This window comes from Podarcis vaucheri, assembly GCF_965113315.1.
Source record: "Podarcis vaucheri genome assembly, chromosome: 17".
NCBI lineage: Eukaryota > Metazoa > Chordata > Lepidosauria > Squamata > Lacertidae > Podarcis > Podarcis vaucheri.
In genome coordinates, this window is record NC_138755.1 from 42,100,531 (window position 1) to 42,114,323 (window position 13,793).

The 13,793-nt window shown below is 44.1% G+C and overlaps 1 protein-coding gene across 5 annotated transcripts in view; it reads left to right on the plus strand.

Annotated features, from left to right (window-relative positions):
- The first annotated feature begins 754 nt into the window (after positions 1-754).
- POLQ (DNA polymerase theta) overlaps positions 755-13,793 on the plus strand; it is a 40,464-nt gene continuing 27,425 nt past the window's right edge. For 2 of the 5 annotated variants that reach the window (XM_082206004.1, XM_082206006.1), the window contains exons 1-11: positions 759-996; positions 2,770-2,952; positions 3,662-3,792; positions 4,333-4,489; positions 5,554-5,662; positions 5,779-5,998; positions 6,708-6,849; positions 6,935-7,081; positions 8,023-8,235; positions 9,483-9,625; positions 11,809-12,007. In XM_082206004.1, the coding sequence (XP_082062130.1) occupies positions 891-996; positions 2,770-2,952; positions 3,662-3,792; positions 4,333-4,489; positions 5,554-5,662; positions 5,779-5,998; positions 6,708-6,849; positions 6,935-7,081; positions 8,023-8,235; positions 9,483-9,625; positions 11,809-12,007 (1,750 nt within the window). In that variant the 5' untranslated portion in view covers positions 759-890. Of the gene's footprint in view, positions 997-2,769; positions 2,953-3,661; positions 3,793-4,332; positions 4,490-5,553; positions 5,663-5,778; positions 5,999-6,707; positions 6,850-6,934; positions 7,082-8,022; positions 8,236-9,482; positions 9,626-11,808; positions 12,008-13,793 lie in introns of all 5 variants that reach the window. The other 3 variants (XM_082206007.1, XR_014215145.1, XM_082206005.1) reach the window with 3 other exon arrangements.

Below are 13,793 nucleotides of genomic sequence, written 5' to 3' on the forward strand. Positions count from 1 at the left end.
GACTCCATCCTGCACCCATGATGACAGAGGCGCATCTGGAGCTGGTTTGGAGGTGCAGCTTGAGACAGCAAAAGCCCACCAAATCTCAGCCTAACCTTTCCATTATACTGTACCGGTGGCGGCTCCTAAGATTCCCTCCCAGGCCCAAGCCAGCGCCCATTTGCACAAAGAATTAATAATAATAATTCTTATTTATACCCCGCCCTCCCCAGCCAAGGCATGCAAACCGGCAGCACTTTCAAATGCTGTTTTTGCACCCGATCCCTTCATCCTCCGGCCGGTTTCCCAACATACGATGTTGGACTAAAATAAAAATAATTTCTTATGTATACCCCGTTTGTGCTGCTTCGCATTCTAGCCTTTTTCCCGGACCTGCGGACCCAGAGAGTCTTCTCTCAACGCCCGCTTTTTCCTCCCACTCGGGTCCCCAGGTGGTGTTGGACTACAACTCCCATCATGCCTAGCTACCGGGACTAGCGGCGGGGGGTGACGGGAGTTGTAGTCCAACAACATCTGGGGACCCGGGTGGGAGGAAAAAGCGGGCGTAGAGCTGGGACTGGATGCCTTTCTGGGTCGGCGGTTCCGCGAAATGGGCTTAGCCCGCGAGGGAAAGAAGAGGAAGCGGCCCAAGCGCCCGTGAGGCCAAAGGCGACAGTTTCCCGCCACTTCCTGACAGGAATTTCTTGGGGAGTTGCTTAGGGAGACGCAGACGTTGCCCGTGAGGCCAAGCGCCGAGGTTTCCCGCCACTTCCTGACAGGAATTTGGCCGCCATGAAGGGAAGCGAGGCGGAGCAGCCGCGGCCCCTTCCGGCCCCTTTGAATCCCCGCGCGGGAAAATGGCGGCGGCGGCGGCGCTGGCTTAGCCGAAGCCGGTGCGGGGGGGCGGGAAGATGGCGGCGCCCTCGTCTTCTTCCCCTTCGCCCCGCCGAGCGGCTCTGAGCGGCGTCGTGCTGAGCCCCCCGCCCGGCCTGGGCTGCCCCAACCTCGGCCCGCCAGGTAACGCTTGGAAGTGGCTCCTGGGCGCCGCCTTGGCGGGTCAGCTGCTGTTCTTTGAGGGGGGCCATATGTCACCCTGAGCGTGGCCAGGAGGTTTTTTTGGGGGGAGATAGGCCTTTTGTTAGGGGGAGCAGAACCTCCGTTTCCTATGTATTTTTATTTATTTAGGGGGGCAGCTACCCTCGCTGCCCCTTCCCCTTGGATTTAGCCATTGCAATGGGGTTTCTTTCCTAATCCCCAAGCCATAGTGTTCTTGAGCTGTGGCAGTTGAGAGGGACCCCAAAGGGTCATCCAGCCCAACCCGCGGCAGGGCAGGAAGGGCGACTCAAGAAGCCCTGGCAAGGTGGCCGCCCAAGCTCTGCTTCAAAACCTCCAAGGAAGGAGAGCCCCCCACTTGTCCACACTATTTTTGACCCTACCCAGCGTCAGATTTTTTCTGGGGGGGGGAGCAGGCCGCTTTCTCACCCAGGGCGCTGAATCGAGGGGGCACATCATGGAAAAGATCCAATTGGGGGGGTCAAATGTTGGCCTTGCTCATGGCACCCGATTACGGATAATCAGTTTCCACCCCTGGCCCCACACTTTCCCAGTCCGTGTCCAAACACTGTTTTTTTGGGTTTTTTGGCCTGCCGCTTTCCCGGGGGAGCCTGTTCTTTAATGCTGAATTGGAACAAATGGCAATTTGTGTTCTCCGCAGGAAAGAGTGGGTTTCCGTGAGGAAAGCGCTGGGGGGTGGGGGGTGGGAGTGCTTGGACATAAAGCTTTCAAGAGCGGGCCTGTGCCTAGAAATGAAAGACTACACAAAAGGAAGTCTGGATGAGCCCGGAGTCCTTTCCACTGTGAAACAGCTCCCTGATGTTTAGTTGAAATCTCCTTTCTTACAATTTGAATCCATTGGTTCAGGTCTTACCCTCTGGAACAGGGGAGAAAAAGCTTGCTCCCATCTTCCATATGACAGCCCTTTAGATATTTGAAGATGGCTATCCCCACGACGGGGTGAGCTCCCGTTGCTCTGTCCCAGCTCCTGCCAACCTAGCAGTTTGAAAGCACATCAAAGTGCAAGTAGATAAATAGGTACCGCTCTGGCGGGAAGGTAAGCGGCATTTCCCTGCGCTGCTCTGGTTTGCCAGAAGCGGCTTAGTCCTGCTGGCCACATGACCCGGAAGCTGTACGCCGGCTCCCTCAGCCAATAAAGCGAGATGAGTGCCGCAACCCCAGAGTCGGCCACGACTGGACCTAACGGTCAGGGGTCCCTTTACCCTTTTTATCATATCTCATGTACACATTTGGGTGTTCATACAAATATCACAGGTATATATATTATCATCAAGGGCTGTTGGGCTCATTTATTGCACTGTTTCTCTGTACAGTGGTACCTCGGGTTACATACGCTTCAGGTTACAGACTCTGCTAACCCAGAAATAGTACCTCGGGTTCAGAACTTTGCTTCAGGCTGAGAACAGAAATCGTGCAGCGGCAGCAGGAGGCCCCATTAACTAAAGTGGTGCTTCAGGTTAAGAAAAGTTTCAGGTTAAGAACAGACCTCTGGAACGAATTAAGTACTTAACCCGAGGTACCACTGTACTGTAGTTGTGTGTTTGCACATTCGCCTGAGAACTAAGGATAACACTGCACATCTAACGAATTGCAAGACAGTTTATGTCACAACTAAGCTGCTTCCACAAGACTCTTTGATATGTGTGAACCATGTAAATGTCCAGACCTCCACCCTGAGGAAAAAAATCCTAATCTGATGCTGGATTTTCACCCCAGGACAAGGTCAGCATGTGGGTGTTCCTGATGAGCAAGCTGACAAGCTGCTGCTAGCAAACTGGGGGCTCCCCCAAGCGGTCCTGGATAAATACCATGGTTTGGGAGTGGTCCGTATGTTCCAGTGGCAAGCCGAGTGCCTGATGGTTGGACAAGTTCTGGAGGGGGAAAACTTGGTTTACTCAGGTATGCTAGTAGTTGATGTTCATTCAGCAAATCTCTGCAAATTGCTGCAAGTAGCTGATGTAGAATTTCCCTGTTTGACTGTGTTTGTGGTGAGTAAATACCTCTTTCCATTTTGACAGTGCGATTAACTTGTGAGTTTAACAGAGGACTCTCCTTAATACGTAAATACCAAAGAATTTCTGATTTGCCTTATGTGTATTTTGATTAGATCTAAAAACTGATTCTAATAACTGCTAGCTGCATATTTTTAAAGGGTGAATTGCCATTGCTTCTTTCTCTTGGTACCTTTTGATGCTACTTGAGAATATTTTTCTGAAGCTGTCATCATTGTTTCTCATTTGATAGCTAAAAAGAGAGAGAATGTGACTTGTACATGTCCTAGAAGTAATAAAAGCATGTCCATGCTAAGTGGTCTTGTGGTAGCACTAAACATAAAATATGTAAGGAATTTTCAGTAACGCACAGTTCTGTAGGACAGGATCAGCGATCCACAAACTTTGCCTGCCCTTTACAGCCAGTCCAACTTGTGCTCTCCTGCTCTTGTCTTGCCCTTGACTTTCTGCTCCACCTCCGTGTGAGGTTATGAGCAATGCCTTGTTTCTTTTTCAAGCTCCAAGTTTAATTGGGAAGGAAGGTGGGGATCTTCCTTGTGATTCCAGGTTGGAATTTGTTTCTAGATGTTGAATGTCTTCCTTTCAATGACTTTCAGCTCCTACAAGCGCAGGGAAAACTCTAGTTGCTGAATTACTTATACTGAAGAGAGTGCTGGAATCTCGCAAAAAAGCTTTGTTCATTTTACCCTTTATCTCTGTGGCCAAAGAAAAGAAATATTACCTGCAAGTAAGTAGAAGATATTTAAAGTAGGGTATTAGATCAGAAGTCATATTGCAGAATCTTAAGTGCTGAAAAGAAAAGCAGGCACATTTTTGACAGAATTTTGGGGAAGAATGGTCATCTTACTTGAGTGGAGGTAGCCAGAACTGTGCACAGCATTCCAAACGAGGTTGCATCATAGATTTGTGTAAAGGTATTATGACATTGAGAGTTTTATTTTCAGTCCCTTTCCCAGTGATTCCAAGTATGGGATTTGCCTTTTTCGCAGCTGCTGCACACAGGGCTATCTTCCCTGAGCTAGCCACTATGACCCCGGGGTCTCATTTTTCATCAGGCTTGAATATAAGAGGAGCCTGGAGGATCAGGTAAATGGCCCAATAGTCAAGTGTCCTGTTCTCACAGTGGTCAATCAGATACCTGCCCTAGGTGAGGGATTGTCTAGTGATGAGTTGGTTTCAAAATACAATGTGGGGCTGACTGCTTTACACAGCGCATGCCAAGATTCTAAACATGTGAAAATATGTACATTGTCTCTTTGGCAAACAGGCAGTGTTCCAAGACGTAGGTGTGCAAGTGGAGGGGTATATAGGGAGTATTTCCCCTGCTGTCCGTTTCTCTGCCCTGGATGTTGCTGTCTGCACTATTGAGAGAGCTAATGGTCTGATCAACAGACTCATAGAGGAGAAAATACTGGACTCACTGGGTAAGCTGCAACAGCATTTGTCATTATCAAGAAACAGTGAAAAAACTGGTCTCCCAGTTGGACGTATCAGTCTTCTTCTTTTTGCACAATATATGCCGTATATATTTTCTGTGTATAAGACGCTCCCATGTATAAGACAACCCCTATTTTTTAAAACACAAAATTAAGAAATCGGGCCAGAGCCAGACCCCGATCCCGAACCGCCAGACCCAGGCTGCCCACACTAGAGTTCGAACCTGATCCCAGGTCTCCCACAACAGCCCAAACTCAAACTTGAACCCCTGGCATTAACCATTCACGTATAAGATGGCCCCCAATTTTTGACTAAAATTTTAAAGCAGGAAACATTGTCTTATACATGGGGAAATACAGTATATAATTTCTATAGCAGCTTGGTCTGCATTCCACTGGCTTGATTTGAAAAATTGTAGGTATATCTACAGATATTTGTCAGTTCATTCAATAGCAATCTTAAGTCAGAGTGCTATTGTTAGTAAATTTCCTGATGTTTATATCTATACCAGCATTTTTTAAAGAAATATGTCTGAACTGTTTTGAAAGTAAATAATTTTTTTAAAGGAAGAACTCATAATTAAATTTGATATTTGTGCTAGTTTTAAGGTTTCTGAGTCACCTTGGGTGCCCTTTGTTGGAGTAAAAGCGACTCTTAAATGCTTTTATAAATCAATAAAATAGTATGGGAGCTTAAAATTTAGAGGGTTCATTTAACTATTTGGCTGGATGGCATCCTTTCTAAGTGTCGTTATGATATTTGCATCCATCCATTTATTAGGAATAGACTCTGTTTCTCTACAGTATGAAAAGAGCTCAGCTAACTGCCCTTTTACATGCTTCCTAAAATTCAATAGTACTGTATAGCTGTCTGGGATTTGCACTTTATTCAAATTTATTCAAGTTTAAAAAATGCAATAAAGTATCTATTGCTTTTTTCTTTTGTTATGTTCTGCAGCAGCCTAGAATGTGCTTTGGTGAAGAGTGGTATAGAAATTTAAAATAACAATAGGTAAATTGATATCTGTAGCCTCTCCCTTTCTGTTCCATAGGAATAGTAGTTGTAGATGAGCTGCACATGCTGGGGGATCCTCAGAGAGGGTATCTGCTAGAACTCCTGCTGACAAAGGTTCAGTTTTTGACCAGAAAAATGAAGAACAAGTGAGTAGACTAGAAAGTCTTTGTTTTTTAAGATATCAAAAATCTAGTTTCCTGTGAGACGATTTTCCAATGGAATAACTGTTAAGAATTCGGCTTTCTTTTCTTGTTTCTTGTAGACAATCAAACATGCCTGGACCACTCTCAAATGGAATACAAATTGTAGGCATGAGCGCTACCCTTCCTAACTTGGGTCTTCTGGCCTCCTGGCTAAATGCAAAGCTATACCACACAGATTTCCGACCGGTGCCCCTTGTAGAGCAAGTGAAAATTGGCAGCCAAATTTATGACTCCTCCATTAAAGTTGTGAGAGAAATCCAGTCTGTGCTGCATATAAAGGTAACTAGATATTGCTAAGAATATGTCTTACTTAATTTAATGCTGCTTGGCTGCCAAAATTTAAAATGAAACCCTTAAGTGTATAATAGGTGTGTAATGTGTCAAAGCATGTTGTATCACATGGTAGGTAGATGGGCAATCTTTTCCTATCTCCAGGTTTTGACCAATAATTATCAAGTTCTGGACTTCTGTCTAATGGTACAATCCAAAAGCATGTGTTCAGTTCACCTTACCTCACAGTAGGCATGTTTAGGATTATAACAGACCTGTGTTGCACAGTTGCAGGGCAAGCAAACAAAAATGGTGGAATGTAACATCATGCTCTTCAGCTTGCCAGACAGAAACAGCTTGCCAGTCTCCCCTCTCCTCCCCTTCATGTGCTGGGGGTTCTTCTGACCTCTCCCAGAGCCAATTTCAAGGGGTTGGGCTGAAGAGAAGGGGGGAAGCCTTGCTGTGCAAGCACAAATTCTTAAGTGGGACTTCTGATGGCGCTGGTTAGGTGAATCCTGCCCCAAAGTCCCACCCAATCACACCTCATGATGGATGACTTGGGTACTTGTTTAGAACAGGACATAATTTTCAATCCTGGTCATATAGAGCTGAGCATTTGAGTTTCTGAATTGAAGAAGGAATTGGGAAAAGGCTTCAAGTGCATTACCTCCATAGTGATATATGAAATTTGCTTGTTAAAAAAAATGTTTCTATTTAGAATGATGAGGACCATGTGGTGACTCTGTGTTATGAGACTGTTCAGAATGGCCATTCTGTCCTTATTTTCTGCCCATCTAAGAACTGGTGTGAGAAATTGTCAGACATCATTGCCCGGGAATTCTACAATCTCCAGCACAAGTGTAAGTCAAAATTAAGGGCCGGAGGAAGGGCTGGGGCTTGAAGAGTACACACAACATGACAATATGCTTTCCCTCCTATGTAAAGACCTTCAAAAGATGTCCACCCTTTCACCAGTAGCCCTGGACACAGAAGGGATAGAGGAGTTGATAGGTCAGCTAAAGCATTCGCCTTCTGGTTTGGACTCCGTGCTTCAGAGGACTATAAAATGGGGTGTAGCTTTTCACCATGCAGGTATGCCTTTGGAGTGTGTTCATCTTGTATTATTATTTTTGTCTACATCAGTCTGAGTGTGTAAACGTGTGGCCTGCCATGACTTTTCTGACTGGTAGGCACATGCATGTCCATGCTTCATGTCTGTAGCTTTAAGTGAAATAGCCATTATGAATCAAACACTACAGAGCACTACCCAAAGAGTGCTTACTAATGATTCCTCATCATCCTGGAAAAAAGGGACAAGTGGAGTGCTGCAGGATTCTGTCCTGGGTCCACTGTCATTCAACATCTTTCTAAATGACTCGGCTGAAGGAATTGAGGGGATGCTTATCAAATTTGCAAATGACACCAAACTGGGAGGGGTAGCTAATACTGTAAGAGACAGAATCGGGATTCCAGATGATCTTAAGATGATTGGAGAACTGGGCCAAAAATAACAAAATGGATTTCAACAGAGAACATGTAAGGTTCTACACTTAGGCAGGAAGAACCAACTGCACAAATATAAGATGGGGGGCTTGCAAGTAGTACATGTGAAAAGGATCTGTGGGTCTTAGTAGACCACAAGCTTAACATGAGTCAACAGTGTGATTCATCAGCAAAAAGGTCTAATGTTATTCTAGGCTACATCAACAGAAGTATAGTGTCCAGATCAAGGGAAGTAATAGAGTCCTACTCTATTCAGCCTTGGTCAGAAACACACCAGGTGTACTGTGTCCAGGTCTGGGCACCACAATTTAAGAAGGATATTGGCAAACCTGAAAGCGCTCAACCTGAAGCAACTTCAACCCGAGGTATGACTGTATATGTATACAAGTGGAATTACCTTAATGCTATAAAACAATATTTGGATTTGAACTTTATTCCAAAATCTTGATTTCCCAAGATTAAATTGCCTCAATAACTATCTGCCACCATTGGTTAATATGTCAGTATTTAATAGTGTATATTAATCTTAGGTCTTACATTTGATGAACGAGACATCATTGAAACCGCTTTTCGTCAAGGAGTGCTTCGAGTCCTAGTAGCAACCTCTACACTTTCTTCTGGGGTGAATCTGCCTGCACGCCGGGTAATCATCCGAACTCCTGTGTTTGGAGGCAGATCATTGGATGTCTTGACATACAAACAGATGGCTGGGAGAGCTGGAAGGAAGGGAGTAGACACCATAGGTAAGTGCAGTTGTTCTAGCTGTGACTAACAATAGTTCCTTGACTGTTTAAAGACCAGCAAAATTATTGTGGCCTAGGCTTTCTTGGGCTAATGCCCACTTGATTAGGGGTATCCAGAAAGTGGACCAGAAAGTTGCTATAGGTTTTAGAGTGGGCAGTTTTCCATATAGTAGGCCAAAAAGCTAGGAAAATGAGTGAGAGAACAGGTGTAACATAGCTCCAGATTAAGAAGAGGCAGTCCCCATGCAATCCAGGTTCAAAGAAAATAAATAGGTGCAAGCCATAGAGGTTAATTGCATGTTTTGATCTAAAATGCAGTTTTCATCAGAGAAGATCTACAGTGTAGAACATTCCTAACATTGTAATTAGCATGGTTAATGCTAATTCATGCTAAATGGCAGAGTGGAGGCCAACTTGACCCCATCCATTGGCCAGTGAAGAAGCAGCTGCTTGCTTTCAGTGCTTGTTTCCCTTTTCTCTCCCTTCTCCTTATCTTTTAATATGTGTACAGTTCTTAGGGGAAAAAATATGTGCTCTATAAGTGTTAAGCACAGAAAAAGGCACCAAAAAACGAGGGTGTGTCTGTGTGTGACCCAGATACCCGTAAAGGTTGGGAGGAAGAGGCCTGGCCCCTCTACCTGCCACTGCTGTCAGATGATACGATGCAATAAAAGAGAGAAACTGACACTTTGGTTGTTCAGTTCGTGGCGTGCTTGAGAAGGTTTGGGTTTGGTGAAATGATAGTTGGTCAGTTGGTTGAATAGCTGACAATATTTGCCCAGCCTCCTAGCCCTGATCTTGTGCACAGCTGTATGCAGAGGAAGAGGAACTCAAGATCCAGTCAGAATCAATGTGTGCTCTGTTCTTGCTTATAGGAAAGGGGACAGATTGTACCCGGCCAATGGTCCCTAGAGATATATCTGCAAAGATTTTGCCATTCCCCCATCTGCTTTGCCATTTGAATCACTGATGTGTGCCCTCTATAGTGAATGATTTTTCTGTAAGAAGAAAGTAAGCAGGCTATAGCCAGGGCAGAAGAACAAAATATGTGCCTTTGTTCCTAACCCTGGCGATCCCTGCTTTCAGTTTAAATGTTCTTGAGCCACTTGACCTACCTGTTCTTGGTTCTAACGAACATTGATTTGATTACTAATGAAACTGCTTATTAATTAAAATGACTCTTGTATGCACTGGTTATTAAATAATGCATTTTCCCTCTCTCGGTTGAAATTGGTGTGTTTTGGTAGGCGAGAGCATTCTGGTGTGCAAGACCACAGAGAAATCCAAAGGCATTGCTCTTCTCCAGGGCTGTCTCAAGCCAGTGCGGAGCTGCTTGTTGAGCCAAGAGGGAGAAGACATTACTTCAAGTATGATACGGGCAATCCTGGAGGTATGTAACGCTCATGCTAAGGCAATAAAACTTTGCTCCCAAGGCATATATCAAATGTTTATTACCTGCAGGCTTTTGGGTTGTAGTCGTTTGAGGGGTGAATGCATCTGTAGAAATACTTCATTTTTAAATATCCAATTCAACATTAAGTTCAGCCTGCTCCACCTATGCAGCTAGGTGAAGGAGCTTCCAGGTGTATTTAAGGAAATGGATCCTGTGAGTCCTTCACTCTTAGATGTAATTTCTGTGAGCCTTTACACTCAAAGTAGGCTGGGGGCTGTGTTGCTTCAATCAAGCATACATGGCAGCATATAATTGGGTGAACAGAGGTTTATTTCCTTTGTTTATCCTGCCTTTCCCCTGAATTAGGCTTAAGATAGCAATAATGCAAATTCAGTAAAATATAATTAAGCATAAAATACAAAGTAAAAAAGCAGGCAAAACTTCTAGGAAACAAGCAGGTAAAACTAATCACAACATATTTACAATTTGGCATGTTGTATTTGCCTGCCCATGAGAAGGTTGTCAGAGCTGGGGGCAGAATTCACCCCTGGGTCAACTGACTTGAAGAAGCATAGTTTTCACTGGGGAGTCCCTCTACAATAGGGGAAGGCTGCCCTTAAACCAGAATGAAACCAGGCTGCGGTTGCTCAGCATCAAAAAGGTGGCAGATGCAGCTTTTAAACTCATTTGGAGGGTGAGGAGCAGTTAAGTCGGCAGTAACTGAGGAGCATTAATTTTGGAGGTGAGGATGAAAATGTTTTTGACTACCCAAATGGGGTTGGGGTGGAAGAAATAGGGAACGGACATGATAACCAGTCGAAGGAGCCAAATGGCTGTATGGGGAAATGCACATGTCGGACAGAAACATTTGGAAAGGAGCAACGTGTTTAGGTGTTTATATGATAATTTTAGAAGCCTCTGAGCAAAGATGAGTGAATTGGAATACTTGATTTTAAAGGGAAACCTATATTAAAAGGTAAAGGGACCCCTGATGGTTAGGTCCAGTCGCAGACAACTCTGGGGTTGCGGCGCTCATCTTGCCTTATTGGCCGAGGGAGCCGGCGTACAGCTTCTGGGTCATGTGGCCATCATGACTAAGCCGCTTCTGGCGAACCAGAGCAGCGCACAGAAACGCCATTTACCTTCCCGCTGGAGTGGTACCTATTTATCTACTTGCACTTTGACATGCTTTTGAACTGCTAGGTTGGCAGGAGCTGGGACCAAGCAACGGGAGCTCATCCTGTCACGGGGATTCGAACCGTGACCTTCTGATCAGCAAGCCCTAGGCTCTGTGGTTTAGACCATAGCGCCACCTGCGTCCCTGCTAAACCTGTATTGGGCATAACATAAATCTGATGGAATGGAGGAGAACCAGTGGGATGAAATCCTCTCTAGATCCAAAGTATGGGAAGGACAGGGAAGGGTGTCCTGGGAGCAGTATCACTGTATATCAATTTACCAAAGGGTGACAGTGTGGCATATCTTCAGACTCTGAAGCAGCGTGATCAAAATATATAAAACTGCTGAAAAGCATCATGCATCAAAAATGGCAAGGTTATGCCATAATTTAATTTTATTACTGCATTTATATGCTGCCTCTCCACCAAGACAAAGAAGCGATGCAAAGTATTCTCAGGTCAACTTTAGGAGCTGAAGGCCATCTTCTCCCTGGCCTGAGTGTCTTCTCTGATACTCTTCCCCGATGTGGGGCTCAAACCCAGATGCTGAGATTAAGGGTCTTATGCTGTACCATACAATTGGTGTTCAGAGGTATACTACTCCTAAACACAGGATCTCTATTTAACTAGAATGACAAATACTTGTTTGCTTGACCTTTCCTCCATATATATATGTCTGATCCTCTCTTAAAGCCATCTGAGCCCAGGCATCTTTATTGTATCCTTATTGTAGTGAATTATGTAAGCGCTGAAGACACTTTTTGTGTTACTATTCATTCTGGTGTGGTATGTAGTTGCAAAATTCTGGAAATCTATACATGCATACGCAAATACCTCTGTGCCCAGGGGTATCCTTTTGAGAGACTGAGTGCCCTTGACATGCTCACTGAGAAATTTTAGAAGCGCAGTGTGTCCTTTCCGTCTAAAAGGGTCTCCTTTCAGATTTAATTGCTGTATTGTTTTAGCAAGTACTATATGCTGATTAAATTCTTATTCTGACAGATCATAGTAAATGGAGTAGCTAGCTCTCCAGAAGACATCCAGAGTTATGCTTCCTGTACGCTCTTTGGTGCAAGTCTGAAAGACTTCTCGGACAATGGGACAGAGCAGGAGAGAAATTGCCATGGTTCTATAGATGCTTGTGTGAAGTGGCTGCTTAAGAATGAATTTATCCTGATTTCGGTGTCTGATACAGGCAAAGGTAAAATGCACATTTGCATTTGGATTGCATGTTAAAGCAAAAAAATGAAACATGCAGATTTGGAGCAGCAAACATTTCTACCATTTATGTGCAACCTTGAGCATAGCTTCTCTAACCTGTTTTGATGCTGTTTCTATGCTCAGCTTCTTCCACAAATTGATTCAATCTTGTTCTTTAATTTCTGTGCCTCAGTCACCCTCCCACACCCTTTTAAGCCCTAACAAATCTTCCCAATCGATGTTTTACAAAATAGGCTACAATTTGGAAACTGTGCCCTTTGTCCTGTCCCTGGGGGCAGCAAGGAGTAAAGACTCAAAGGAAGTCATTGTTTAGTAGCTTGTTCCATAAATTCAAGGCATTTTAATCATGCACTTGGTACCACCTGGATACCATGTAGCTGCAACATCAACCAAGATTGTAATTATTGCTCTGCAGTAGGTCTACCACCTACCAGAAAAAAGTCTCAAAGACAGTAAAGTCACTTGGATCTCCAAAGGGGCCGATATTGGTGTCATTAGAATAAATGGTCATGGTCTAGTCACAGTGGAATTGGAAGCTTTAGGAAGAAAAACACATACCCATGTGGTGCTTTAACTCTCTGCTTTAGACACCACCAAGTGGTGCAGAAAAACTGAAAGAAATTTAAACTGAATATGATGCTTCTGAGGACTTGATAACAATCAGGTGGGAGTGATGAAAGCTGTGATGCATGGGACTTGCATCAAGGAACTGAGATAAAAAAGAGACAAGGGACAGAAACTTCGGAGCAGGAGAGAGATAAATTACTGACAAAATATGGTAAATGAGGTTTCAATAGGGTTTATAAGCAACTAGAAGAGAAAGGAATTGAAATTATTAGAAGCTAAGAGAATCATGGATAAATTTTAATATACAAACGGCCTTTGGTGTCAAGTAGTCTAACATAATCTGTTAGGGCTTCTTTGCTGTTTAGGGTGCGAGGCAACATTTCCCAGTACCCACGCACAAAACTGGGACAGTTTTGAGACGTTTAAAACCCATGGAAGGTTGTTGTTTTTTTTATTATTCAGGGGAGATCAGTGCCAAGAGACTATGCGGCCTTTCTGTAGCTCATCAGGCCGCACACCGTAGTTCAGGCTTCCTTTTCTTTTTTGCTGCGTAGAAAATTGCATAGAAGGAGCTATTACAACTCCAAGGGCATTTAGTCAGGTTTAATTTGAATCTCAGGGATTATCTTTTTTCCTTCCCACTTCATCTGGTTTGCTGGATATGATTCATTTATTAATTTTACGGTGTTCAGACCTTGGAATCAGTTTTAAAAGAATAGGCTAGCCAGCAATAGCAAAGGCTTTGCCGCCGACTTTATTCTGAGATCCAGTAAGAATATACACTAGAGATTTAGATGTGGTTGGGGTATGGCAGCTTCATATGGCTATGTGTAATACTATCAAATTATACTTTTTACATTCGTCTCAGTTCAGAAATGAATCTGTCATTGATCCTACTGTCTCAGGTTCCTAGTCTGCAAACATATGAGAATTCCACCCCCCCAAAAAAAATTTCAAGAAACAGGATAATTAAAGACAAATTCTTGAGGATTAGCTGTGTTAGTTCATTGCAGCAGAGCCTCAAAGCATTTTGCAAATGAACAGTAAAATACTTGTACTTTTCTGCAATGGCTCCCCATTTGTGGAATGCTCTTCCCAGGGAGTTCCCCCTGGCACCTTCATTATACACCTTTAGTAAAAGGCAAATGACCCCTGATAGTTAAGTCCAGTCGCAGACGACTCTGGGGTTGCAGCGCTCA